At 55.5% G+C, this 27848-nt stretch overlaps 3 protein-coding genes across 5 annotated transcripts in view; all 3 read left to right on the forward strand.

Annotated features, from left to right (window-relative positions):
* LOC101273992 (keratin, type I cytoskeletal 14) overlaps positions 1-27848 on the forward strand; it is a 111609-nt gene that overhangs the window by 70896 nt on the left and 12865 nt on the right. The gene's annotated exons all lie outside the window — the stretch shown is intronic.
* KRT19 (keratin 19) lies at positions 11932-17309 on the forward strand. The gene is made up of 6 exons (XM_004282782.4): positions 11932-14122; positions 15632-15714; positions 15942-16098; positions 16405-16566; positions 16679-16804; positions 16936-17309. The coding sequence occupies exons 1-6, from the start codon at positions 13703-13705 to the stop codon at positions 17188-17190; spliced, it is 1203 nt and encodes a 400-aa protein (XP_004282830.2). The 5' UTR covers positions 11932-13702; the 3' UTR covers positions 17191-17309.
* Positions 22564-27427, forward strand: KRT15 (keratin 15). The gene is made up of 8 exons (XM_004282781.3): positions 22564-23132; positions 23953-24035; positions 24119-24275; positions 24751-24912; positions 24998-25123; positions 25301-25521; positions 25973-25998; positions 26699-27427. The coding sequence occupies exons 1-8, from the start codon at positions 22671-22673 to the stop codon at positions 26791-26793; spliced, it is 1332 nt and encodes a 443-aa protein (XP_004282829.2). The 5' UTR covers positions 22564-22670; the 3' UTR covers positions 26794-27427.

Genomic DNA, 27848 nt, shown 5'->3' on the forward strand with positions numbered 1-27848 from the left:
ATATATATGTATTCTGGAAACTCTTTGCTCACATGCTTGGCTCTTTTCTCCTCCTGGGTTGTTGATCTCTTACTTGGTTATTTGTAAGAACTCTAAATGTCTTAAGGCCATTGGCCGTGGGTTCATGATATAGCTTGCCAATATTTCCCCTTCGTTGTTCCCACAAATTCTGTAGTGAAAGGCTACTCATTAGCCTGGTCCAATTGCTTCACCGCCCTGAGCTTCTGTTTCCTCCCCTATAAAATGTGGCCTGGGTTTGATTCATGGATCCACTATTTATTTTAAGGCCATGTCATCCAAGGCCAGTTACTTAACGTCTCAGAACCTCAGTTTCCTCATCTCTGAAATGGGGCTAACAGCACCAACCTGAGAGGGTTTGTGCGAGATAAATAAAAATCATATGTAACGAAGAGTGCCTGGCACAGGGAGAGCCTTCAATAGCTGATAGCTTGTGACACCAATAGGAGGATTGGATGTGATATATCCACCATCCCTGCGTGGGCCCTCAGGTTCCTAGTTGGTAAAATGGGGATATTGCTGTTTGCAACAGTATCTACAGCACAGGGGAGCTTTTATGATTTAAATAAGTCAGTGTTTGCTACATACTTGAACAGAGCCAGGCATGTAGTAAGGACTCAATACATTTGGGCTGTTTTTTTTTTAAGATGTTGGGGGTAGGAGTTTATTTATTTATTTATTTTTGCTGTGTTGGGTCTTCGGTTCTGTGCGAGGGCTTTCTCTAGTTATGGCAAGCGGGGGCCACTCTTCATTGAGGTGCGTGGGCCTCTCACTATCGTGGCCTCTCCTGTTGCGGAGCACAGGCTCCAGACGCACAGGCTCAGTAGTTGTGGCTCACGGGCCTAGTTGCTCCGCGACATGTGGGATCCTCCCAGACTAAGGCTTGAACCCGTGTCATTTGGGCTGTTTTTACAGCACCCTTTCTGGAACTTTCCACCCTTCTGCCACCTTGGTGTCCTCACTCTGCTCACCCTGGGCTCTGCTCACTCTGCCTCCTCCAGGGGTGCCTCCCTGCTCACCCCAGGCCTCACAGGGCAGCTTTCCTTCCCTGAGCTCCCGCAGTCCTCTGTAGGTGTCCCTCCTCTGCCCCTGGCCTGTCACCTGCTCTTGTCAGGAGCCTGCAGTGTTTACCCCTTTCTCGTCTGTGAGCTCAGCTCTTCCCCTGGGGGCAGACAGCTTGGTTCCAGGGCGCCTGCCTGCTGGTCTCAGTTCGGCTGCGGGAAACCAGCTGTGTGACCTCAGGGAGGCCAAGTCTCTCTCCTGTCTCTGTCTCCTGACCTACAAACTGATGGAGTTGGTTGAAAGCGCCAGTCGTTGAGCTTTAGAAGAGGAACAATCCTCTGCTCAAGCACTACCTTACAGGAAGCTAGCTGTGCGAAACCAGTGAGAGCAGAGCTGCTTTGGATGGAGGAGTGTGAGTGTGTAAGTGTGTGTGTGTGTGTGAGCATGTGAGTGCGTGACTATATGAGTGTGGAGAGTGTGTGCACGTGTGTGAGTGAATGAGCGTGTATGCATGTGACAGTGAGCATGTGAGTGTAAGTGTGTGAGTGTATGTGTGAGCACACAATTGAGTGTGGAGAGTGTGAGAGCGTGTGCACGTGCATATGTACAGGTGTGTGAGTGTGAGCACACCTGTGTGAGAGTATGTATGAGTGTGAGTGTGTGTGTGTGAGTGTGTGTGTGTGAGTGTGTGTGGTCAGGCCAGACTTGAAAACCTCAGGGTGAGGAGGTCTCTGCCCTCCTGTCCTACAGGTGTAGGAGTTTCATCTGAGTCCTCTTGCTTGGTGTGCAGCGGAGGTTTACCGTATTTCTTTTCTTTTTTTTTTTTAACATCTTTATTGCTTTTTTTTTTTTACATCTTTATTGTTTTATTGAGTATAATTGCTTTACAATGGTGTGTTAGTTTCTGCTTCATAACAAAGTGAATCAGTTATACATATACATATGTTCCCATATCTCTTCCCTCTTGCGTCTCCCTCCTTCCCACCCTCCCTATCCCACCCCTCTAGGTGGTCACAAAGCACCGAGCTGATCTCCCTGTGCTATGCGGCTGCTTCCCACTAGCTATCTACCTTACGTTTGGCAGTGTATATATGTCCATGTCTCTCTCTCGCTTTGTCACAGCTTACCCTTCCCTCTCTCCATATCCTCAAGTCCATTCTCTAGTAGGTCTGTGTCTTTATTCCTGTCTTACCCCTAGGTTCTTCATGACATTTTTTTCCTTAAATTCCATATATATATGTTAGCATACGGTATTTGTCTTTCTCTTTCTGACTTACTTCACTCTGTATGACAGACTCTAGGTCCATCCACCTCACTACAAATAGCTCAATTTCGTTTCTTTTTGTGGCTGAGTAATATTCCATTGTATATATGTGCCACATCTTCTTTATCCATTCATCCGATGATGGACACTTAGGTTGCTTCCATGTCCTGGCTATTGTAAATAGAGCTGCAATGAACATTTTGGTTCATGACTCGTTTTGAATTATGGTTTTCTCAGGGTATATACCCAGTAGTGGGATTGCTGGGTCATATGGTAGTTGGGGTTTACCGTATTTCTTAGTGGTCAAGATGCCGGTGAGGACAAGGTAAAGTGGGCCTGGCAGGAATGGCAAATTCTGGGTTCCCGGAGCCTCCCCTCCCCCTCCCCGGCTCAAACCCTTCCTTCTGAAAGCCCGGATACGGATCTCTGCCTGAAGGTGCTGGTTGGGTTTCCGCCTGCCGGGGACCTCTCTGTGTGTTTACTGAGCTAGGATTGATGTCTTCGCTGCATGTTCTGGTCTCCTCAGGCTCCTGCCCTAATCCCAGACCAGGCCTGCAAAGGAAGTCCCCGCCCCCCCCCCAACCCCAGCACATTCCACTGGACAGGGCTGGGGCTCAGGCCGGGGTGGCTGGAGGGCTTCCTGGCCCTGAGGCTCCAGAGCTGATTCCCGAGCTCCCCTGGTGGCGCCTGGAAGGCCTCAGGCCTGGGCTTGGGGGCCCCAGGCGCCGGTGAGGGCTGGGGCTGGCATCCCATAGGTCCTGTCTGGAGTAGCAGTGAAGTACCCAAGGGAGCCAATGAGGTTTTGTCCTCCATTAATGGTGTGTGTGTGTGTTTGTCTGGGGCGGGGCGCATTTTCCTTCCCAATCGACTGTTGGCTGACCAAAATGCCCGTTGGATACAAGGCCCCTGGCAGAGGACGGGGCCTCAGTCGTTCCTTCTCTGGGCAAAGGGCTTCTCCCCCAGCACACCCCAGACCTGGAGCCCTCCTTTGTTCCCCGCTTCCGGCAGCCCGCCTTGTTCTGGGATTCTTTGCGGTTTCTACTTAATGAATGTTTATCCTGCAGCCGGCTGGAGCCAGGAGAGGCCAGGAAGAGCTGAGAGGAGCCAGGAAGGGCCAGGAGGGTCAAGGCTCAGCATTCTGTCTCCAGAGGGCTCTGAATTCCAGCTGCCCTCAAGAATGTACCCGCCCCCCAACACACACCCTTCCATCTGCCCTCCTCCCTGGGGAAGTAGCTCTTTTTCCCGGAGCTTGGCCAGCCTGATCACCCCTCCCCCAGTCTGCTGGGCTGCACTTGCCCTACTGAGGCCACTGACGCCTAGGGCAAGTCAGAATTGAAAACATGTAAACACCTTCCGTCCCAGATTATAGAGGTGATACATGTTCACTGTTGCTCTGTTGAGATTTTGAAAAACGCAGGTTCTGGTCAGAAGTCACCTCCCTACTCCTGGCCCTGACTGTGGGCTCCGTGTGGGCAGGGCCTGTGTGGACACAGCCTTTGTCTTTCCCCCTCCCTCAGTGGGCATCAGCGCTGGCAGACGTGGGCACAGGGAGTGCTTAGTGAGTAGAACCCAATTAGAACCTAGTTCTGGACTTCATCCAAAGCGGATCCAGGGATGACCCTGGTGGGGGGGGAACCACTGACCTTCTCGGGGTGGGGGGCGGAATCGGATAAGCCACTAAGGACTAAGCCACTAAGTCCTCTGACTGCAGTGCAGATGCCAGGCTCCGGCGCCAAGCTAGGAGCCATCCTAGATTCCTCTCCTTCCCTCCTGCTCCTCTTGACTCCATCAGCTCCACCCGTAGCCTCTGCGTCAGGATACACCCCGCGTCAGGCCACTTCTCACCAACCTCTCACATCTCCTTGAATCCAGCCCCCAGCTTCTCCTGCCTGGACTTTTGTCAGAGTCTCTTACCAGATCTCCAGCTTCCTCCCTTAGCTCCTGGTCTGTGATCTGGAAAGCGGCCACAGGGATGCCAGGGCTCCTCGGATCAAGTTCCCTTTACTCTCAGAATAAAGCCCAGCTCCCTAGGAAGACTGCTGACCTGTGTGCCTGGCCTCCCCCAGGACTCCCCTCCTGCACACCGCCCCTGGCACACGCTTCTCAGCTCCGGGCATTCTTCCTCAGGGAGTCTGCCTCTGCTGTGCCCTCAGCCCGGTCCCCAGGGGTCTGGAGGCTCCTTTGCCTCTCTCAGGTCTCTGTCCACGTGCCACCTCCTCAGGGGCCTCTCTTCCATGCCCCCCAACGCCCTTCACTCCTTCCCTTCTTTGCTTCTCCCCGTGTGCCCCTCACTCCTAGAATCACACTGTCTGCCAGTGTGAAAGCTGGCAGAAGCCCAGCATGAAAGCTCAGGAGGGCAGGGAGATTTTGACTGTTTTGTTCTAGAAGCCCAGAGTCTAGAAGGTGACTGGCACATAGAGGGTGATCCGTAATTATTGGTCGAATGAAAACGAAAAAGGTCTTCTCCCTTTTTTTTCATCTTTTCCAGCAAATAATTATTAAGCATTTACTAGTGCAGGTGTTGGCCTGGGGCTAGATGCAGAGGGGAAGCTCTGTCTAGCTGGGGAGACAGAGCCAGGGCATTTGATGGGGCGAATCCGGGGGCTGGGGCCGGGGAGGCTGGGAAAAACTGGCCCAGCCTGAGTGGATCAGGCAGACGTCCCAGAGGAGGTGATGCCCAAGCTGAGCGCTGAAAGAGGGACTTGAGTTACTGGCATCCAGGTAAAGGAGGCAGGTGAGAAGGGAGGATGCTCCAGGCCAGCGGAAGGGCCTGCTTCCCTCCGGGAGGGCAGGGATGTGGCCCTCACGGCCTAGGGTCAGCCTCTGGTGCACAACAGGTGTTTGGTGAAAATGCTGAGATAGCTTGAGTCCAGGAGCCACACCTGATTTTGAGGAAGACAGTTTCAGTTCCCGGACAGGAACCCTGCTGTGGGGAGGTCAGCAAGGGCTCCGTGGGGTTCACAGGATCAGATCAGTTTTGAAATGGAAAGGATCCCACATGCTAGAGCCTCTGCCCCTGAGGGAGGAAGCGCCGGTTCCCTTGAGGATGCTGGTGGGAGGGAAGTTAGCAGAAGTCCACTCAGGGGACCACGGTGGGCTCTAGGAAATCAGGGCAGACACGGGACATTTTTCTTTCTCTCTGTCCTGTGTCTGGCCCTCCCCATGCCCCAGCTCACGTGGTACGGGCCAAGGTTTGGCGCAGGAATCTGAATGGGGCCCAAGTAGCCCAGAATCAGGGCAGAGGCAGAGAGAGGTACCCCTGGCTAAGTGGCCGGCCAGGGCCCTGCCTGTATGGAGAGGAGCTGAACCTGGTCACGTACACTCAGCCCTGTGGGAGGGGCGGGGCAGGGAGAGGCCAGTCCTGTCTCCCTGGGGCGTGGAATGTGGCACTTTGGGGGAGGCTGACCCTCTCCCTCCCCCACTGGTCTGGACCTGGGGCAGTTCCCCAGGACTCAGCGCTCCCTCCACTCCCCCATGCTTGGTCCCTTTCCTGTCAGGCTGGTTTTTCCTCCCCTGGGGACTCTAAGAGGAACACCTGGGGTCATCCTGGGTCAGCCTGCTGTGTCCCACCTTCCCTGGGTTCCCACTCGTGGGAAGTGACAGCCGCACTGGGTCACTTGAGCTGCCGCAGAGCCTCGGTCCCCGTGACACCACCCACCCGGCCTGAGCAAACTGCTCCACAGCACGGCCAGCCATTTCTTGTCTCCATCCTTTACCCTACATCATCAATCCTGGGACTAAGTCCAGGCCCTCTTTAGCCCCAACGGGTTCTATCTCAACAGACCTAACCTGGTCTCCCCACCCCTGGCCATGCCTCGCTCATCCTACCAACCATTCAACACATGGAATCCACGGCAATTTCTAAACTATGAAATTGACCACATCACATCCCTGGTTGCAATGACTTTCCACTGTCTTCAGGATGAATCAACCCTTTGGTTGAGAGTTACAGCCCCTGTGATTTCTCCCCTGGCTTCGCCCCTCCCCCACATGCCCCCAACTGAACTGAATGTCCAATGGCTCCCGAGCTGGCCCCAGCGATCCCACTCTCCCAGGACCTTCTGCCTGATAAACACCAACAGGTCTTTCAGCCTCTTGCTCAAGGGTGGTGCCTCTGTGAAACGTCTTGCTCCCAGGCAGAAATGAGGGCTCCCTCCCTTTGCCCCCCTCCCCGCCTGCCCGCTGCTGCGTGAGAATTCCCAGCACCCACACACCCGATTATACTGATTTGTATGAGGTCCATATGCCTACTGGTTCAATAGTTATATATATATATATTTTTTAATAAATTTATTTTTATTTTTTGTTTATGATTTTTTTTGGCTGTGTTGGGTCTTTGTTGCTGAGCGCGGGCTTTCTCTAGTTGCGGAGAGCAAGGGCTACTCTTCGTTGCAGTGCATGGGCTTCTCATGGCAGTGGCTTCTTTTGTCACAGAGCATGGGCTCTAGAGCACATGGGCTTCAGTAGATGCCGCACGTGGGCTCAGTAGTTGTGGCTCGCGGGCTCTAGAGTGCAGGCTCAGTAGTTGTGGTGCTTGGGCTTAGTTGCTCCGCGGCATGTGGGATCTTCCCAGACCAGGGCTCGAACCCGTCTCCCCTGCATTAGCAGGCCGATTCTTAACCACTGTGCCACCAGGAAAGCCTGACTCAACAGCTTCAGAATGGTGGCCCATAGAGTGGCTACTCCCTCCAGCACCCCCTAGAAACTCCCTCACAAATGTCTCCCATGTGCTTTCAAGGTGGCTGCTGGTTGCAGGCTCAGGTCGGGGTCACTCCAGCTCCAGCCCACCTGTCCACGTGCACTACATGGGGTGGCTGGCTGCCCGTTGTGAGAACCCCCATGTCCCTGCCAGAGGATGACACCGGATATTCCTAAGGCTTCCGATCCTTGGGGAACCAGAACAGAAGGGACCTCACTACCCCCACCCCCGGGTCCAAGTCATCCGAGCTGAAGTTGCCCTCCTGCACCCAGACTGTTTCCAAGTCCCTCTTGAAATGTTCTGTCATGGGACTTCCCGTGCTTCCACTGCAGGGGGCGTGGGTTCGATTCCTGGTCGGGGAACTAGGATGCTGCATGCCACGTGGTGTGGCCAAAAAAAAAAAAAAGAAAAAAGGAAAGAAAAGTTCTGTCGCCTTCTCTTCTTTTCCCTTCTCACCTTCTTGCTTCATAAAGAGGGAAATCAGAGCAAAGGACCCAGGGGTAGGGGCAGGAGCCTAGAAACCTTTTGCGGGGGGCTCTTCTCTCCCCACATCTACTGCTCCTCTTTCCAAAACTTCCTCTCTCCTTTCCTAACCCGACTAGAATGTCAGAGTGTATGAGTGGGGACACAGAGGTCTGTGTTGTGGGTACAGGGAGGGGAAGAGGGATTTACTGGATTAAATATGGCCAGTTCTAAATGTCCATCATATAGTGTTTCCTAAGAAATTATTTTTAATTAGCAATTAATCATTTTTAATTAACTAGTAATACGTAAATACATTCTTGTTGTAAAAATTAGAATAGCAGGGCTTCTCTGGTGGCGCAGTGGTTGAGAGTCCGCCTGCCGATGCAGGGGACACGGGTTCGTGCCCCGGTCCGGGAAGATCCCACATGTTGCGGAGTGGCTGGGCCCGTGAGCCACGGCTGCTGAGCCAGTGCTTCCGAAGCCTGTGCTCCGCAACGGGAGAGGCCACAACAGTGAGAGGCCCGCGTACCGCAAAAAAAAAAAAAAAAAAAAAAAAAAATTAGAATAGCAGAGACAAGCCTGGGTTCCCCTGACTACTGTCCTTCAATCAGCTTCTCTCCAAGGAAATCTCTGTTGTCAGTCTGGTGTGTTTCCTTCCTTATTTATGTGCTTACGTGCATATCCATATGCACTTGTAGAAATCTCATCTTTTAAGTGTATGTCAGCATTAATTATATGTATTACTCTCCCGCTGCTTTTATTTTACCCAGCAACTGGTTCTTTAAGATTCTTCACGTGACTAAATATTGACACGACTCATTCTGTTTAATTCTTCTCCCGCCATGTGAATGTTACATAGTTCACTCAACTGTCTCCCTACCTGTTGTTGTTTCCGTCTTTCCTTTATTACAAATGATGCTTCAGAGAGTATCTTTTGATATGCCTCCCTGAATATATGAACAAGGGTTCTTTGGGGTAAATGCAGAAGAGTGGAACTGGGGCTTGCAGGGTGTGTGGAATTTTTTAAAGAAAGACACAGACAAATCGCCCTGCAAAGTGGGGACTGCAACTTGCCTCCCACTAATGTGCCTGTGGGAGTTCATTTGCCCACATCTTCCCCAGCACTTGACGTTATCAAACTTTGTAATTTTCCAGTCTAATGGGGAAGAGCGAATCTCCCATCTTCTCCTTGTTGCCCTTGGTTGGGCTGGGAGGGGAAATTGGTGCTGGGTTTTGGGGTTTTTTTTTTGCCCATGGGTCATAATTTCCCAACTCCTACTTTATTTTTTAATTTTAATTTTATATTGGAGTATAGTTGATTAACAATGTTGTGTTAGTTTCAGGTGTACAGCAGAGTGATTCAGTTATACATATCCGTGTACATCTATTCTTTCCAGTTAACTTGGTGCTGTTTATAGAAACTTCTAGCTAGCCCTGTTCAGAGTCCCATCTTCTACTTCTCCTTTCAGGGTCCCTGGTGCCCCAGTTCCCGAGCTTCTGGGTTTTGTGTTGAGAATCTTCGTGTTTCTGTGAATTTCCTGCCCTCCCCTCCTCTGTCCCTTCCCTATGCTCCCGAGCCCTAGGTCTCAGCTTCCTCGTCTGCTTTTAGTTACCATTTTCGAGCTTTAAAATTTTTTGTGGCCATTTATCATCTTCTGTTGTCTCTTCTTTTATTCTTTTAAAATAGTCCTTTACTGTCAGCTTAACAGGGTTTTAGGAAGGTGCAAAAATGAATGTGGGTATTCAATCTACCACATTTAATCAAAACGAAATGTCTCTATAATCTCCTGCCAGACTGTCAGCTTCTTAGAGGCAGGAAAGGCTTGTATTTACTTCTGTATCCCAGCATCTAGCATCTTGCCTGGCAAATAGGGGATAGGACTTGATACACTTTTGCTGAATGGAGGAGCAAGTGAGAAAGTATTGATAGCTGAGCATCTTGTGCTGATGGTCCTTAGGAAGGGGATGTTGCTTAGGGAAGGGTTACCAATTTACATGACAGGCAAGTTCATGAAGTCTTGCATCCTTTTCCTTTCTGTCCTCCAGCTTATCACTTCTGTTTACATACATGAGCCCATCTCCTCTTCAAGGCTGAACTTTGAATCTTGTTTGTATGACCCACTGACTGACCAAACAGATACTTGTGTATCCAAGCAGGGAGGACAAGTTGGGACCTTGGCAGGTGACACTATGCCTTTCCCAACTTGACGACCTGTTCTCCAGACCAGTGGAAGAAATCACCTTAACCTCCAACTCATGAGAGGAGGGACAGCGTTAGTGGTTGGGACTACAGCTTTAGGGAGTTAAAGATCTGGGCTTGAATCCTGGGTCCACTATTTACTTGTGTGACTTTGGTCAAGTTAGTGACCATTTTGAGCCTCAGTTTTTTGGTCTATAAAATGGGGATGATAATACTTTAAGTCACAGGATTAGTTGAGATAATGTATACAAAGTGTTTAACCTAGAGGCTGGCCCAGTAGATGCTGGCTGTCATCACTATCATCGTCGCCCTTATTGTCATAGTCACACCATTTCGTTCTACTCACTTCTTTCCAGTGGTCCCCAACCACTATTTCATTTCCTCAGGGATGATGAAAACTCCCCTACCTTGAATCCCTCCCCTCTGGGAACTGCAATCTGCATTTGCTCTAGTGTAAGAAGCTTCTAGGGTGGGTCCAGGTGGAGATGCAGAGAGAACCGTTGGCCTCAGGACGTGTACACAAGTTAGCCATGTGACCTCAGGAGAGTCACTTTACCTCTCTGAGCTTCCTTGGACTGGATCATCTTTTCTTGTGATATATGGATTATTAATAGGCATTACCTGACAAAAGACGCCATGGTCCAGTATATTTTGGAACTGCTGATTAAATGAAGTTAAATAATAATACTTAATATAATACTTACATGTATATAATACATTATATACAATCAAATGATAAGTATTTATTGTGTTACATTGTTATTAAATAGTACATTACTATCTATCTAATTAGCACCTATCTAACCACTGAAACAACTCCAGGAACTAGATTGTTATTATGATTATTATCCCTCTTTTACAGATGAAGGACTGAGGTTCTCACAGCCTTTAGTACCATGCATTGTGAATTTCCAAAAGGCAGTGGGGACAGCAGTGTTTCTGATCCTATCTGACAGCGGCCCCCCTTTCCCACAAGGATGTCGTGGGGCTGCGGCTCTGCAGCAACAAGTCAGGGGAAGGCTGGGCACTTTCCTCTCTGGGATCCTTTCATGCTCAAACATTCCCTTTTCATCACTCCTGACCCTGTGTGCCCCTCCTCTGCAGACTGTGGGTCCCCAGGCTGGAGATCAGGATTTGGGAAAGGAGCTACTCCGATCAGGTTCTACAGGTTCTTGCCCTCACTCAGCCAGGGGCAGTTCAAGGACTCTGCTCGTGGGCGGTCTGTTTACCTGTTTACCGCACCTTGATTCCTCAGTTCCGTCTCTGGGGGTGGGGCGGTGGGGGGCAGATGTGCCAGAGAAGTGTTTAAAAGCCACACAACTCGCGGTGGAAGGTGCTAGGCATTGTTCTGGCCAGAGAGTGGGAGCAGGGGACTGTCTTTGGGGTTAGCCTAGGATTTGGGGGGAAGAGACTCAAAGGAGTCATTTTGGAGCTGGGACTTCCTTGGAAGGGAGAGTGCAGCCTCTGTTGCACTCAGGACCCCAGGCCATGGGGCTGAGGGTTAAGAGGCTGGAAGCCAGAATCTGACACTCCTGGCTGTCCCTCTCGAAGCTTCTGTTTCCTCATCTGTAAAATGGGCATAAGAATACCTTTTCCACTGGGCTGCTTTGGGGATCCAATGAGATCTGAAAAGGCTTTGTAAATGGTACTTCCCTGCAGTCAGTTGTTCTTATGGCTTTGGGGTAGGGGGCTGGGACTCTAAGCTCTTCTGAAGTTTAGTGAACTCACAACCCGTTAATCTGGAGGAGAACTGCTGGTCCTACTCTTTGTTTCCTAATGCAAAGTCCCTTCCCAAACTCTCCTATCAGGCCACAGAAGAAGAGGTTCCAGCTGGGGCTTGGTGTGCTAGCAACCATCTGGCCCATCTCCCCCTTCCCCTACCAGGAGCAGGCCTCCTCCTTCAGGCCAAATAGTGACTCACGTCAGATCAGCCCTGGCAGTTACAACCTTTGTGAAAGCCCAGCCACACCCTGATTTCAGGGCCAGCCTTGAATCTCCTTCCCCCTCGGAGCCCCGGGACCCACTTGCAGGTCTGATTCACTAGTTTGAACAGCCTCAGGCTGGCTTTCCTAGTGGCTTGGGGCTGCTCCTGGTGGGTTATGGGTGTGTGTGTGTGTGTGTGTGTGTGTGTGTGTGTGTGTGTGTGGCTTGGGGCTGCTCCTGGTGGGTTATGGGTGTGTGTGTGTGTGTGTGTGTGTGTGTGTGTGTGGCTTGGGGCTGCTCCTGGTGGGTTATGGGTGTGTGTGTGTGTGTGTGTGTGTGTGTGTGTGTGTGTGTCCCCTGTTCCTGGATCAATTGGTGGCCAGAAGACAGTTTATTGGGGACAGGTTTCAGAGGCTGGGGACAAGTCTTCATTTAGCCACAGGTGACCCAGGTGATAATATGCAGAGAGGAGGCCTAAGGTTTCACAGGAAACTGAGAATAACTGACCCATCTCCCTACCACCCTGTCAAAAGGGCACCGGGCCTCTGTCCCGAGATTGGGTGGCTGCTCTGACATAAGGATGCAAAGGAACTGCGGGGACAGTTCTGAGGAGGTGTGAGGTCCCTGCGGACAGGAACTGGGGTGAGGCTGCTTCAGGACCCTGCAGTGTCTGGCAGGGGGGCCTCCAAGGAGATCATAAAGGTGGGTGGAGTTACTGAGCTGGATGAAGAACGGGGCTGGGGGCTGTGTATGGAGCGGAGGGACCCCTTCCTCTGTTATCGAAACTCTCCACCTTGCGTGTGGGCGCCCTCCCTAGCAATCCAGTCATTCATCCATGTACTAGGACAGGACTGTTAGGCACAGGAGGATTCAGTCTACACCCTCCTTGGAGATGCTCACAAGGGGGTAGGGATTCCATCCTGTCTCTGGGCGGCAGGTGCTAAAAGTCTCATGGGCGGGCTTCCCTGGTGGCGCAGTGGTTGAGAGTCCACCTGCCGATGCAGGGGACGTGGGTTCGTGCCCCGGTCCGGGAGGATCCCACATGCCGCGGAGCGGCTGGGTCCGTGAGCCATGGCCGCTGAGCCTGCGCGTCCGGAGCCTGTGCTCCGCAACGGGAGAGGCCACAACAGTGAGAGGCCCGCGTACCGCAAAATGGGCGAGTTACTCACCTCCCTTAGGCTCAGATGCCTCACTACAGCATCACTTCAGTAAGTCTGCGTCGAATGCATGCTTTTGGGGTTGGAGGGTAGAGGGTTGTCCTGGCTGGGGGTGGGCATGGGTGGATGGTTGGTGAGAGTACTGAGTCGGGGGTTCGGCTCCCAGGTGGATCTCCGGCTTGAGCTCGGGATTCTGAAGGTGCCTTTTACAGTCCCGCTGCAGAACCCCTCCCAGCAGCTGTTCCCAGGAGCCTATTGTCACCTTGGGGCTTTGTATGGCCACAGCAGGGTGGGGCGGCTTTGTCTCAGGAGGCCTGGGAAGTTGCAGCTCAGAGCACCTCATGTGGGGGACTGAGGGGGGGGGTCAGGGTGTGGGTGATCCCCAAGGGGCAGGTTCTGAGAGACTGTTATTCCCAGTGGGGCGTAGGAATCAGGTGAATGTACTTTGGGGGGGTTAATTTTGATCACAAGGAAGGGGCTCAGAATGTGATGGGGGGACTCTGAGTGAGGGATCACGGGGTGGGGGGCTGACGTCTCGGCGTGTACTCTCAGAAAAACTGTAATTCCTGGGGGGTGTCAAACTCTGGGTGATCTTAATGGGGGAGGGCCAGCATGTGAATTGCGGGGATGTCTAAGTGTACGTGTGATGGGGGTGAAGATCCGAACGAGTGTGCCAGCGGGGTGAGTGGCTGGGCATCGGAGTGGGCTGGTGTGGGGCAGCTCTCCGGAGGGCAGGAGCCTCTGGTCCCAGGGAGGGGAGAGTCGGAAGCAGAGCCGCCAGGAACTGACCAATGGGGAGAGCGCCCGTATTTGCACTCAGGAGCCTGCAAATTCTTGGGCCCTCAGAAATCCGCCCGACACCGTCCCCCCTCCCCCGCCCAACCCCGGGCATAAAAGGCGCCAGGTGAGGGCCTCGCCACTCCTCTTGCCGACTGCAGCCACTCCGACCGGTGTCGCCCGCGTCCTCCTTCGCCATGACTTCCTACAGCTATCGCCAGTCGTCGGCCACCTCTCCCTTCGGGGGTCTGGGCAGCGGCTCCATGCGCTTCGGGGTGGGAGGCGCCTTCCGCGCGCCCAGCATCCACGGGGGCTCGGGTGGCCGCGGCGTGTCGGTGTCCTCCGCCCGCTTCGTGTCCTCGTCCTCCTCCGGGGGCTACGGCGGCGGCTATGCGGGCGCCCTGGCCGGCTCCGACGGGCTGCTGGCGGGCAACGAGAAGCTCACCATGCAGAACCTCAACGACCGCCTGGCCTCCTACCTGGAGAAGGTGCGCGCCCTGGAGGAGGCCAACGGCGACTTGGAGGTGAAGATCCGCGACTGGTACCAGAAGCAGGGGCCCGGGCCCGCCCGCGACTACAGCCACTACTTCAAGACCATCGGGGCCCTGCGGGACCAGGTGGGAGGCGGCCCGGCCGCGGGAAGTGCACCTGTCGCGTATACCCAGCCCCGCGGGCCGGGTGAGGCCCGAGGCGGGGCCGGCGGGCGCCAGAGCCACTTCCCGGCCGGGGCGGGAGCGAGGGTTAGGATGCGGGGAGGGCCCGCAGGGTGGGGCGGAGGGAAGCCGGCCGGTGAGGAGGGGCAGGACCACGGGGCAGGAAGTGGAGGCCTGGTGGGGGGGAGCGGGTTAATGTGGGGGACTGGAGGGCGGGAGGAAGAAGGCGCGCCGGTCGGCTAGGCCTGGGAAAGGGGGGAGGAAGGAGGGGGAAGAGATGGGGCGCGCTGTGGGCTGCCCTGAGGTCTGGACCTGAGTCGCTGTGCAACAGGGAAATGCAAGAGTTTGGCCAGGGAGGAATCTGGTTCTCGCCGGGCCAGACCTGCCTTCTGCTGCCCCCGATGTGAGGCCCTCTGCATTCCTTGTCTCCCGCCGGGCGGGTCTGGTTTCCATCACGCGGAGGCTGAAGCCCCTCCCCCGCCCGGGGGGGCCACTGGGGACTTAGAGGAGCTCTAGGAAGAATGGGAGAGGCTAACTCTGGCCCCTGGGCAAGGAGGGACATATGCTGTGGCCCCCGGACTGGGTAAAGGAGAGACGAATGCTGAGCTTGTGAAGACCTCTGTGGAGAGGCCCCGTGCCGTGTGGGTGGAGACCCCAAGTCCCAGCTACAGCCTCTTGCTGGGAGGCCCTCAGGGTCCTTCAGGGTGGGGCTTGGTCTCTGCCCACAGGGAACGGCTCAGAGCTGGGATCTCGGTCCCGAAGAAATGTTTCAGAAGCCAGTGGGACACTTAACAGCCTCACACGTTGGGTCTCCAAACGCACAGTCCCCACAGCGTAGGCCAGGGCCCACCCTGTGCCTGGAGTGCTGCTGGGTGCCAGGGGCCTAGACCAGACCCGTAGATGAGGGAGAGCTAGAGATGTAAACAACGAGCGTAGTGCTTTCAAACTTTATAAACTGTGACCCACACAAGGGAATACACTTCGCCTCAAAGAGGAGGCACAAAGTGTCGGCACATAATAGATGCTCGACAGAGCGCTTTCCCTTCCCGGAAGGCAGAAGGTGCTTTGAGTGGGGGTCAGACCACAGGTCAGACCACAGCCCACCCCTGTGCTCCCTGCATCTGGTTTGCGGATCACTAGAAGTTGCCTCCCTACGAGCATTTAGAGTTTCCCTGGGTGCAGGTCGTGGAGACTTTTCCCCCCAGGCTTACCTCCCTGCCCTTCCCGTTTCCCCCCTGGCTCAGCCTCCCTGGCGGTAGTTTCTCCCGCTCCAGCTCCTGGGCCTGGACCCATTCCAAGGCCTCCCAGAGAGCAGGCTGATGGGCAGTCTGGGGTGGCTGAGGCTTTGGTCTCCAGGCGGTGGAGGCGCACAGGCACGCACACTCCTTTGCTCTCCTCTCTCCTCTGGGAAGAAAGTGGGTGGACGGTGCCCACGTATGAACTGGTGCTAACCTCCTGCCTTCTGCCTTCCAGATTCTTGGTGCCACCGTTGAGAATTCCAGGATGGTCCTGCAGATCGACAACGCTCGTTTGGCTGCAGATGACTTTCGAACCAAGTGAGTGTCTGTGCCTTGGGGGCTGCAGAAGCCAGGGCAGGGGAGGGGGGCAATCTCAGGCCCTTATGGGGCTCAGTGCCGTGGGGGGAATGGACTCTGCTCTCACCCACCCCGGCTGGTCTGAAGCACACCCCATCCCCCATGGGCCCCTGAACCCAGGGGAGGTGGGGAAGTCTTCAGAGGTGCAGAGGAAATGCTGGCCTGACTGCAACTATTTCCTCCGAAAGGTTCGAGACGGAGCACGCCCTGCGCGTGAGCGTGGAGGCCGACATCAACGGCCTCCGCAGGTTGCTGGACGAGCTGACCCTGGCCAGGACCGACCTGGAGATGCAGATCGAGAACCTCAAGGAGGAGCTGGCCTACCTGAAGAAGAATCACGAGGAGGTGGGTTTCAAGCTGGGCTTCCCATCCACCCCCGCCCAGCTTCCCAGAGCTGCGGACACTTTTCTTTATCCTGTATCCTCTGACCGTGGCCACATCTGCTGCACCCTTGACCTGGCCCTGAGTGTGTCATGTGGCTCCCAAGCGTTCCAGCAGGGAACGGTGGTGACCCCATCTGTACCCCAGTGCTGGCTCCTAGGTCTGCACCTGAAAACCAGACCCCTATGGCCTGGGGGATGGGGGCGTGACCTGGCTCAGGCCCAGCAGGCTCTGGGCCCTGACATGCCCATCTCTGCTGTATCTTTCTAGGAAATCAGTGTCCTGAAGGGCCAGGTGGGTGGTCAGGTCAGTGTGGAGGTGGACTCCGCTCCGGGCATCGACCTAGGCAAGATCCTGAGCGACATGAGAAGCCAATATGAGGTCATGGCTGAGAAGAACCGGAAGGATGCTGAGGCCTGGTTCACCAGCCAGGTATGGACGGGGAGGCAGGTGCCCCTTGGGGAGGTGGCAAGGAGAGCGGGCTTAATGCTCCCAGGCAAGGGTCTGCCTCAGCGCTTACTCCCCCTGCCTCCTCTCACTGCAGACCGAGGAGCTGAACAGGGAGGTCGCTGGCCACACGGAGCAGCTGCAGAGCAGCAAGACGGAGGTCACCGACCTGCGGCGTACCCTCCAGGGTCTGGAGATCGAGCTGCAGTCTCAGATCAGCATGGTATGTGCCCTCTGCCCTGTGGGAGGCACACTCGTGTCCTTGCGGCCTCGGGCAGCCTGGATGGTGGCCGGGCCCATGCCATCGCTGGGCACCAGGCTCTGCTGAGTCTCCTTCCCTCTCCCTGCCCTCAGAAAGCTGCCCTGGACGGCACGCTGGCCGAAACGGAGGCTCGCTTCGGAGCCCAGCTGGCGCAGATCCAGGCGCTGATCAGTGGTGTCGAAGCCCAGCTGAGCGATGTGCGTGCCGACACCGAGCGGCAGAACCAGGAGTACCAGCACCTAATGGACATCAAGTCCCGGCTGGAGCAGGAGATCGCCACCTACCGAAACCTGCTGGAGGGCCAGGACGCCTACTACAACGACCTGTCCACCCCGAAGGTCCTCTGAGTCTAGCAACCTCCTGGCCTTCCTACTCTGCTGCAGAGGGATTCCCCTGGGTAGGGGCATGGGAGGGGAGGGACCCTTATCCCTGGCTCTCCCCCTGATCTTCCAATAAAACTTTATGGCCCAAGGGAGGAAGGACGTTGAGTTTGTTATTTCAGCCCATGGTGGGGGGGCCAGGCCTTGGCACTGTTTAGGTTTTATTGTTTAGGTTTCATTTGGACCAGAGTCCACGCTTTCCCAGGAAAGGGGAGGGAGGGCGCTCACAAACTCCAGCTGTTACAGTAATTCCTTTGCAGAGGTCTTCATGTATCTCACCTGTTCCCTAAAACAAGGATGTTTAATAAGCATTGCTCCCATTTTACAGAGGGATAAACTAAGGCTCAGAGAGGCGAGGTGGGTTGTTGTATATATAACTGTTCTAACACATGGCAGAGGTGGGATTTGAAACTGGTTTTTGCTTCCAGATTTAGTTTTCTTTCCACTGAACTCACCCCAAGGGTTGGTGTGTGTTTGTGTATCTGTAATTAATGTTTACTGAGCACCTACTAAGTGCTATTTAATCAAACAACCCTGAAAGGTAGTATGAGTTGTATCCTATAGAGTAGGAAGCAGGCTCAGAGAGGTTAAGTAACTTGACCAAGGCCACACAGCAACTACATGGCAGAGCTAGGACCAGAATTACATTTCCTGATTCTTAACCCACAGTGCCACCCCTGCACCCCGTCTCCTAGGATGACACTGCTTGTGCCGTTTCCTCAGTACATTCCAGTCGCGCTCTGTGTGAAGGCCTAGGACTGGGATCCCCTGAGGCAGTTCCTCCTGACAGGTTTTTCCACCCAACTTAAGGAGAAACTGGGGCTTTGGGGTCAGGGGGCGGGAACCGGCTCAGAACAGGGCTGGAGAGGGCGCCCTCGTTGGGGTGTGTGTGCGCACGCACTGACACCTCCATCCATCCCCTGGCAGCCCTGCGTAAGCCCCTTACGCCCACCAGCCCATACCTGGGCTCAGAGCCTGGAATAGGACCCAGCTGTGACCCAGACCTCCCACAGAGACCCCCAAACTGGCTTGCCTGGGGCCCGTCCCAGGCCCCCAAAGGAATGCAAGTCCCAGCTTCCTGGTACAACTCTGCCCTGGGGTTGGTATGGTCCTGTCCCTGTGGTTTACAGCTTAGCAGCCAAGAACGGAGGCCAATTAAAGGTAAACATGTCCCACTTCCCCCAGCAGAGAGGTTCAGGCTGAGTGGGTCTGTTCAGGCCCCGTGGATCTGTGACAGCGGCCGACCCTGTGAGGGAGGGGCCTGAGTGAGGCGGAAGGTCTCTAGGGGGACAGACGGACGCTCTGCCACCTGTGCTCGGCACTGCGCGAAGGAGGCTCAGGACCCCGCCGTACCTGGTGTTCATCCTGAAGGGGGTGCTTTTTCCGCCATTTTCCATGAAGCTTGGTAGGCTCATTAGTTTACTCCAAATCACAGGCTGGTGACCCCCGAGCCCAGCTCTTCCCGCTTCCCCTGCCGCAGCCCTGGGCCAGGAGCCCCTTCTGCCACGTCCCCAGTTATTCTGCTCTGGCCGTCAGCACCTACAGACTCACTCTCCCACTTGACTTAGGAGGCCTTGGAGCTAGAGGCCAGAGGCCTGGCTGCACCCCCAGTCCCAGGCTGGGAGTGCCCAGATATTTGTCCCCTGTTCGTGAAAGCCTCTGTTGTCACAGCTGAAACCCTCCCCTGTGCCCCAGAGGCTCCTGGAATGTGGCTGTGAGGCGGGGTCTGGGCCCCATACAGGTGGGGCTGGTGACTGGGTCTCAGGTCTGGGTGTCAGGAATAAAGCTTTCCTTTGTGTGCAGGTGCGCGCGCGTGCGCGTGCGTGTGTGCGTGCATGTGTGTGTGTGTGGACACTTTTCTCTCTCAGTCTGGGAGCTGAAACTAGGGGTACTGTGTTGACAGAAGCAGCTGGGATAGAGGAAAGGGAGCGAGAGGAAGGGGGAGGGGATTTGGGGGGGCAGCCCTGCTGGTCATCTTGACCACTTCAGTTTGCAAGCATTTCCGGTCCGTCATCTTGCTCCATCCCCGTGAGTCAGACTGGGTCAGAGTTATTTCCATTTTTCCAATTGGTAGACTGAGGCTCGGAGAGAGGAGGCTTGATTACTCAACGCCATGTAACTAATAAATGAGAAATGAGGAATTCTCCAGGCCCCAGGGCATGCCCTCTCTCTGACCCTGGCATCTCCCTGGGGAGCAGAGGAGATTCTAACATCTATGGAGGTCCCCACTCCCCCTGTGACACTGAATGCTCACTGTGGCCCTGTAGCTGGGGCCAGTGTTAATGGGGTCCGTGTTTTTTTTTTTTTATTTTTTTATTGTGGTAAAATACACATAACATAAACATGACCATCTCACACATTTCTCGGTGCGCAGCTCTGTGGCAGTTCTGTGCACTCACCTTGTTGTGCAAGCGTGTCGTGCAAGCGTCACCCTCCATCCTCATAACTCTTTCTATCTTGTAAAACGGAAACTTTATCCCCATTAAACCATAACTCCTCATTCTCTCTCCCCACCCCCGGCAACCACCATGACACTTTCTGTCTCTATGATTTTGACTCTTCTTAGTGTCTCATGTAAGTGGGAAAATGGCCCAATTTTAAGTCAGGAACCTGGCTCGGAGATGTTGAGTCAACACACCCGGAGGTGGAGTCCAGCTCAGGCTCTTCCCACTGGGCTGCATCGTCCCATCCCTAGGAGGGAAGGCCGGCTCTGGGACAGCCTGTCGGCCTGCAGTGGGCAAAGGACAGAAACTGGCACAGCATCCCGGGTAGGCTGCTTGGGGCAGGGCCCAGGTCTGCAGTCTGGGCTGGAGCCAAATGGAGCTTGACCTCCACTCTTGCCCAGCCATCACCTTCTGGTGCTAGTGAGTAGGTTCCGGCCACCCAGACCTTGAGCTCATAGGAACTGTTTGGACCGAAACCAGGGATTTGTGACTGGGGCAGCTGCTGCCTGGCCTGGGCCTGAGAGCGTAGGGAAAGCCCCCTTGAGGGGCTGCTGGAGGGGAGTCAGGGTGCAGAGAGAGGCTGGCTGGGGTCCAGCCCTCCCTCACCCTGGGGTGATGCCGCATAATTTTTCCCGGGGTAATTGCTGGGGCCGTAATGTCTGCAGAGGCTTTAAGGAGCTATGGCTGATCTGAGTTTGATTATTTTTCTTTCAGAGGAAAAGACAGTATCCTCCCATCCACGAGACAATACCTCACTGTCTGGGCCCAGCACTCAGAGGCTGACTCACTGTGATACTGGGCAAGAAGAAGCCCACCCCCACGTACCAGGAATACTCCACTACCCCAGCTCAGGTGCAGGAATCTGGAGTCTGGGGAGGGGAACACCTTCTTTTCCTGTCTCCTGTTTGAGTGTGTGTGTGGGGGGGCAGTCAGAGGACCCAGTGAGTCCCGGCGACGCCCTCTTACTAGCTGTGCCACCTTATACAAATCACTTCCCTCTCTGAGCTGCAATTTCATTCCTTCTGAAATAGGGGCAGGGATCATCTTCTTAGCTGTGAGGAATAGAGGCGGCGTGGATGCAGAAGTGCACTGTAAACTGAAGGATGTGGTGGAAGTAAGAATTTACTGTTATTAAAGCAATAAAAACAATGACCTGCATTGCCCAGTAGGTGCTGGTTATGGAAGAATATGGCAGAGTGTGACGGTCACTCACAGGGCAGATCTGATGCCTGAGGACAAAAAAAATGTCCCCGCAGGTGATGGTACTTGGGAGTCCTAAGTATTGGACATGCACCCCTCTATCCGGTGCCTCAGAAGACGGGGAGCAAGGAAGAGGCAGGATGGGGGCTCTTGGGCCTCAGGGCTTCCTCGTAAGTGGGAGCTGAGAGTGCCCGTTGCAACAAGGAAACTGAGACTTGAATGGTACCATGTCCAAGGTTTTCCAAGCAGTGATGGGTAGAGCCAGGCTTGAAGCCAGGTCCCAGGGAATCCAGAGCTCCGTCAGCTTCATGGTGCTGCAGCTGTGGTCCAGGAATCCTCCTCCTGACCCTCCAGCCTGGTCTTGCTCACTTCCCCACCCCTGGCTCTCTCTAAACCCCGCAGCCAAAGCCAGAGGGCCAGGCCACGCCTCCGGTGGCACTGCCCACAGGTATCAGGTATCCCCGGAACACGGGCCCCTGAGCTCGCGGCGGAGAAAAGGAAGTGTTGGACTCCCCTCTCCGGCCTCAGCATCCTGCTCTCTGAAGCGGTGCCTCGACCTTCAAGATCTCCGAGGTGTCTTCCAGCCCGCCCTGCGGGCCTCTCTATCCCCCCACCTCCTCACGGTGCTCAGGCACATACAGCTTTCTGGATCGGATCCCTCCTCAGCTTCGTGGTGCTTGACGGGACAAACAGGGTTAATCTAGCGCCGCTGTGCAGCGACTTGCCTCTCCCTGGAGAAAGCAGGGGCTTTCTGGAACTTGCTCCCGTCTTATCTGCAGAGGTTTGCCCCAACTTGTCCCAGGAGCAAGCAAAGGTTCAGTGACATGTAGTTGGCAGGCGGTGGGATTATCAATCAGCCCCTTGTCAGCCCTGAGCCCGCTGGCTTTTGTGAGAATGCCAGTGCCATGGGGCTGAGGGCTGGTGTGGGGGAGCTGGAGAAGAAGGAGGGGGACTGGGGGTGGGGGAGGAGAGGAGGAGAGGGGGGGAGGAGAGGAGGAGAGGGGGGGAGGAGAGGAGGAGAGGGGTGGAGGAGAGGAGGAGAGGGGTGGAGGAGAGGAGGAGAGGGGGGGAGGAGAGGAGGAGAGGGGGGGAGGAGAGGAGGAGGGGGGGAGGGTTGGAGCATCAGGGAAGTGACAGATGCTGGCCCCTCTGGTCACCTCAGCTGGAACTTGACTCAGGATCCCTCTCCTGTCCTCAGCCTATCCCTGTGGGCCCTGCATTCCTCTGTGTACCTCTGCCCGCCAATCCCCAGAGCCCGCAGGCTCGCACATGGGGTCTGTGAGAGGGACCGCACAGGGCAGCGATGAAAAGTGGATTCTCGAACTGAGAGCGGGGAGCCGGCCACCTGCGGGCAGCAGAGAAGTCCAGCGGAGAGTGGAGTTGGCCTGAGCCTCTAAGAGTGCAGGCGGAGGCCTGGCAGACGTGATGCGAGTTTGCTCCTTTCGGTTTTCTCCTGGAGAGTAGAGATGAACCTGTAATCCAAGTGTTAAAACCATGGCCTGGAGCAAAACACCATTCATTCTGAATCATCTCTTTTGTTGCATTAAAAAAAAAAAAAAAATAGAAAGAAAAGAAAAACCCCAAACCAGCCACGTGGAGGTGTGCAGGTGGCTGTGTTTGTCAGGAAGGCAGAAGGAGTTGGCTTCCCTTTGGGGGAGGAGACATGGCCCCACAACACCCTGGGAGGGGTATATAAGGAGCCTGGGGCTGGGGGTGACAGGTGCAGACCTCGGGTTTCAGCCCAGCTCACGCCTCCTGCCAGCTTTGCTTGTGCTGCTGAGAGCTCAGGGCTGCTGCCTGGCCATGAGCACCACATTTCTGCAGACTTCTTCCTCCACCTTTGGGGGTGGCTCGACCTGGGGGGGTTCCCTCATGGCTGGGGGAGGAGGCTTTGGTGGGGGGAGTCTCTATGGGGGAGGTGGGAGCCGCAGTATCTCAGCTTCTTCTGCCAGGTTTTTCTCCTCGGGGTCAGCAGGGGGCTATGGGGGCGGCTTCAGTGGAGGGGCTGGTAGTGGTTTGGGTGGAGGCTTTGGTGGTGGCTTTGGTGACTTCGGCAGTGGCGGTCTCCTCTCTGGCAACGAGAAGCTCACCATGCAGAACCTCAACGACCGCCTGGCCTCCTACCTGGAGAAGGTGCGCGCCCTGGAGGAGGCCAACGCTGACCTGGAGGTGAAGATCCGCGACTGGTACCAGAAGCAGAGCCCAACCAGCCCGGAGCGGGACTACAGCCCCTACTTCAAGACCATCGAAGAACTCCGAGACAAGGTGAGTCCTCGGGCGTCAGGGAGAGGGGAGCAGGTGGCTGGTGCCAGCCGCCTGGGGGAAATCCTTGCCTTCCCAGGTAATGATGTGTAACCTCGGCAAACTTGGAGCGTGGGGAATGCGTTCCAGGTGTGGATGCCCGCAAACATCTGCTCAACCTGGCATTGCTGGGGATCCTGGCACGCTGGTCTCGACCAGTAGGGGCCGAGGTGAGAGCAGTGTTCACACCCTGCAGGGCTCTGCCTAGAGCATTCCTTTGGGTTTTTTGCAAGAACGGAGGTGTAGAGATGAACCTCCGGTTCTAGGAGTCCAGAACACCAGGACTGCCTGCCTCACCCTTCAAATGTCTTGGGTGGCAAAAGCACTGTTGGACCTTCGGAGACCTGGAACTGGGTATGGGCTCTCCCAGCCACTCACTCACCCTTCTGCACCAGTTTCCGCAGCTGCCCTCCAGTTTCCCCCTGACTGGAATGTTCTGTAGATGCATGGCTGTGTTAAGGTGTGCAGGAGGCCGGCGACCGTGAGCTGTCTACAGGGGAGGCTGGTGGAGTACTGCCAAGAGGGCACCCTCTCCAGGCCAGGCACTTTCCACAGGGGGTTCTCCTCAACCCTGGTTCCTTGGTCTTTCATGTTCTGGAGACGAGGAGGGTGGCTTGGGACAGACCAAGTGGTGGCCTGGACTCTGCCCCGGGGCCCTACAGGCTTCCGTTGCTGGTGTCAGAGGGGAGATGTTTAGTGAGGGGTCCCGCCTGGGGTGCAGGGCAGGGAGAGCAGCAGGGAAGAGGGAGGGGTCCTCTAGACACCAGCTCCCTGTATCTTGCAGATCCTGGCGGCCACCATCGACAACTCCCGGGTTAGCCTGGAGATCGACAACTCCAGGCTGGCCGCGGATGACTTCAGACTCAAGTATGTTCCCTCTGCCCCCTCTCCCAACTCCAGTGGCCCAGACCCCTCACCCTTCCTCACTTGGGTTCCCTCTTCCTTTCCAGGTATGAGAACGAGCTGGCCCTGCGCCAGAGCATGGAGGCCGACATCAACGGCCTCCGCAGGGTGCTGGATGAGCTGACCCTGGCCAGAGCCGACCTGGAGCTGCAGACTGAGAGCCTGAACGAGGAGCTGGCCTACCTCCGGAAGAACCATGAGGATGTGAGAGCCAGGCAGTGGCTGGGGCTGATGGGAGGCAGAGTGGGGCCTCTGGGGCCTCCTCATAGTTGGGGAAAGGGCTTCGTGGTTCAGATATGCGCACCCCCCAACACAGGGGTCTCCATGGAGAGGAAGGGGCACTGTCGACCCAGACCCCTTTTCTCCTCTGATCCACAGCCAGGCCAGGTGGCCAGTGGGCACTGCTGTCCTGATCTGCTTCAGGAACTGACACAAAGGCCCTACTGTCTTGAGGTCCTCCCTCGGCAGGACCTAGAGAGGAGGAGGGACCCTTAGTGCTGAGGGGCTCATGCGATCAAAAGTCTTCACGTGCAGTGGGAAACAGGGGCCCGGGTTGGGTATGGGGCAGAGCCAACGTCACGTGGTGAGTTAGGGATGGAGCCGGGATTGGCACGTGGGACCCCAGACTCAGCTCTGGCTTCCGCCCTCTGTCTCTGAATGGGCCCCACCCACCCTGCAGGAGATGAAGGAGTTCAGCAACCAGCTGGCCGGCCAGGTCAACGTGGAGATGGACGCAGCACCGGGCGTGGACCTGACCCGCGTGCTGGCGGAGATGAGGGAGCAGTACGAGGCCATGGCGGAGAAGAACCGCCGGGATGCCGAGGCCTGGTTCTTCAGCAAGGTGGGCCTGACCTGCCAGCCCCGCTCCAGCTCCCTGAGCTCCTGGGAGGCCCGTGGAGCTCACTTGTCTTCTGCGTGACCTACAGACAGAGGAGCTGAATAAGGAGGTGGCCTCCAACACAGAGATGATCCAGACCAGCAAGACGGAGATCGTAGACCTGAGACGCACGGTGCAGGGGCTGGAGATGGAGCTGCAGTCCCAGCTCAGCAAGGTCTGGCTCCCACCCCACCCACCCCAGCCTCTCCCACCCTCCGTGGCTGTGTAAGCCTTGGCGTTCCCGAGCTCCCTTTGGGGCTGTTCCTTGCCATCCATTCAGCCTCTCTCCCCAGGCCCTCGGCGGCTTCCTGTCTAGCCTGATGTGATGTCTGTCGGTCTGCTGCCCCACCAGAAAGCCGGGCTGGAGAGCACGCTGGCGGAGACCGAGTGCCGCTACGCCCTGCAGCTGCAGCAGATCCAGGGCTTCATCAGCAGCATCGAGGCCCGGCTGAGCGAGCTCCGCAGTGAGATGGAGTGCCAGAGCCAGGAGTACAAGATGCTGCTGGACACCAAGGCGCGGCTGGAGCAGGAGATCGCCACCTACCGCAGCCTGCTGGAGGGCCAGGACGCCAGGCAGGGGCTCGGGTGCAGGGGGCAGCGAGGGAGGGGCCGGTTGTGGTTGAGTGGGGAGAGTCATCTTAAGTGCAGCGTCTACAGTGAAAAGAGAACAGAACAAGGAGTAAGAGGTTCTGGACTCTGCGCTCTAGTCTTTGGCCGCTACCTTGGGCAGGTCCTGTCACCTCTCTGGACCTGTGTACCTTCTGTAAATGATAGCAGTTGGGCTCGTGGTCTTGGATTTAATGCTGGTTCCATTTCCAGCATGAAATAGATGGAGTGTTATCATAGATCAGAATCTGTGTGCTTGGGGGTGGCTCTCAGGATGTCCCAGGCTTTAGAGAAGTCAGATGTGGGAGTGAGGGTGGTGTGAGGGCTGGAGAGGACGGCTTAGCTGTCTCCCGGGGCCTCCTGTAGGCAGACCTGAGTTTTTGTCTGTTGCTTACATCTGCTGCCCCCTCTCTTTCAGGATGGCTGGCATTGGTACCAGAGAAGGTAAGAGGCTTCACTCTTCTTTTCTTTTTTCTGGCCACACTGGGCGGCATGCGGGATCTTAGTTCCCCGACCAGGGATTGAACCCATGCCCCCTGCAGTGGAAGTGTGGAGACTTAACCACTGAACCGCCAGAGAAGTCCAAGAGACTTAACTCTTCCTGAGTTGAGGGGAGAGGGAAGCTATTGAAGCCACAGTTCTTCTTGGAATGGGGAGGAAGGTGAAAGAGGCCAAGCATCCCAGTAGGGTGGGGACATGCCCATTCCAGTAGGTACCTCTTCCCCAGTGGGACCCCTCTATCAGCCCCAGGTAGGGTTGGGATTGAAGATTTACTGAGAACCTTCCAGGATGAGTAAGCTTTGTCCAGGGTATAGCCCCCCCCCCGGCTCCCCCTCCCCCGCCTCCCCACCCACCCACCCCACCTTCATGCACTTATGGTGAGATGCCCGTGATTAATTTCTGTTTATGTACAGCTTAAAAGCCCTGACATTCTTGCTCACTGCACAGCACACCTGCCGCTGCCGCCGCCAATCTCTTTGATGAGTGATTTAGCACCAGTCCTCCTGGCAGCTCTGGGAGGATTGGCCAATGGCCATGATCGGGGTGCTGTGCAGTTCTTCCAGAGCTCAGCCAAGGTCCTGGCGCCTTGGGAGGGAGGACAGGGAGAGTCTCCCACTCCAAAGCTTGCCTCTTCTTCCTACAGCCTCCCTGGGAGGTGGTGGCGGCGGCAAAGTCCTCATCAATGTTGAGGAGTCAGCGGATGGGAAGGTGGTTTCTTCTCGAAAGAGAGACATCTAAGTGCCCAGCGCAGGAGAGACACCCCCGTCATCCCCACCCTCCCCAGGCTGAGTGGACAGCTGGCTGGAGGGACCAGAAAAGCAAACTCGGGCTTCCCTGGTGGCACAGTGGTTAACAATCCACCTGCCAGTGCAGGGGACACGGGTTCGAGCCCTGGTCCAGGAAGATCCCACATGCTGTGAAGCAACTAAGCCCGCGAGCCACAACTACGGAGCCTGTGCTCTAGAGCCCACGAGCCACAACTACCGAAGCCCGCGTGCCTAGAACCTGTGCTCCGCGACAAGAGAAGCCACCGCAATCAGAAGCCCTCGCACTGCAACCAAGAGCAGCCCCCCACTCGCCGCAACTAGAGAAAGCCCTCGTGCAGCAATGAAGACCCAACACAGCCAAAAAAAAAAAAAATAATAATAATAAAGAAAAAAAATAAACGAAAAGCAAACTCCAGGCACTGCCTTCAGAGGGTCCAGCTCAAGGGGCCCCTCATCTCCTAGTTGCTTCCCATGCTTTCCCAGACCCCGCTTCAGCCTTCCCACCCCTTACAGCAGGGAGGTGCGAGAAGCAGCCGTATTGTGTAACAAGCTCATGGTTTGCACCATGTCCATGCAATAAAGAATTGCTTTTCCTTTTGCAAATATCTCCTGGGAGTATGTCCAGTTTTTCTTGTTGGTGGCCTCTGAGGAAGCCCAGGGCCCACACGCTGCCATCTCCCCCTGACTTTGAACTCGTCCCTGCGTGGTCGCTCTTTGGGTTCCCTGGGGTGCCTGGGACAAATCAGGTGGCTCCGATGACTTGCTGTCTTGCTTACCCTATTTAGTGATCACAGAAGCAGGAGGCGGGGTTCCTTAGAGCAGTGTGTTGTACTTAGCACAGGGCTGGACACACGGACTGATCACTTACTGGATGGTTGACTGAATCGATGGCTCTGGTTCACCACTCTGTGGTTGGCACTGTGCTAGGCACACCCACCTATGGGTCTCATTTAACCAACTGCCGGTGGTCAGGATTTATTATTCCATCTTAGAGATGAAGGAACTTAGAGAAGCTTACAGATGAGG

The sequence above is a fragment of the Orcinus orca genome, chromosome 19 (assembly GCF_937001465.1).
Source record: "Orcinus orca chromosome 19, mOrcOrc1.1, whole genome shotgun sequence".
NCBI lineage: Eukaryota > Metazoa > Chordata > Mammalia > Artiodactyla > Delphinidae > Orcinus > Orcinus orca.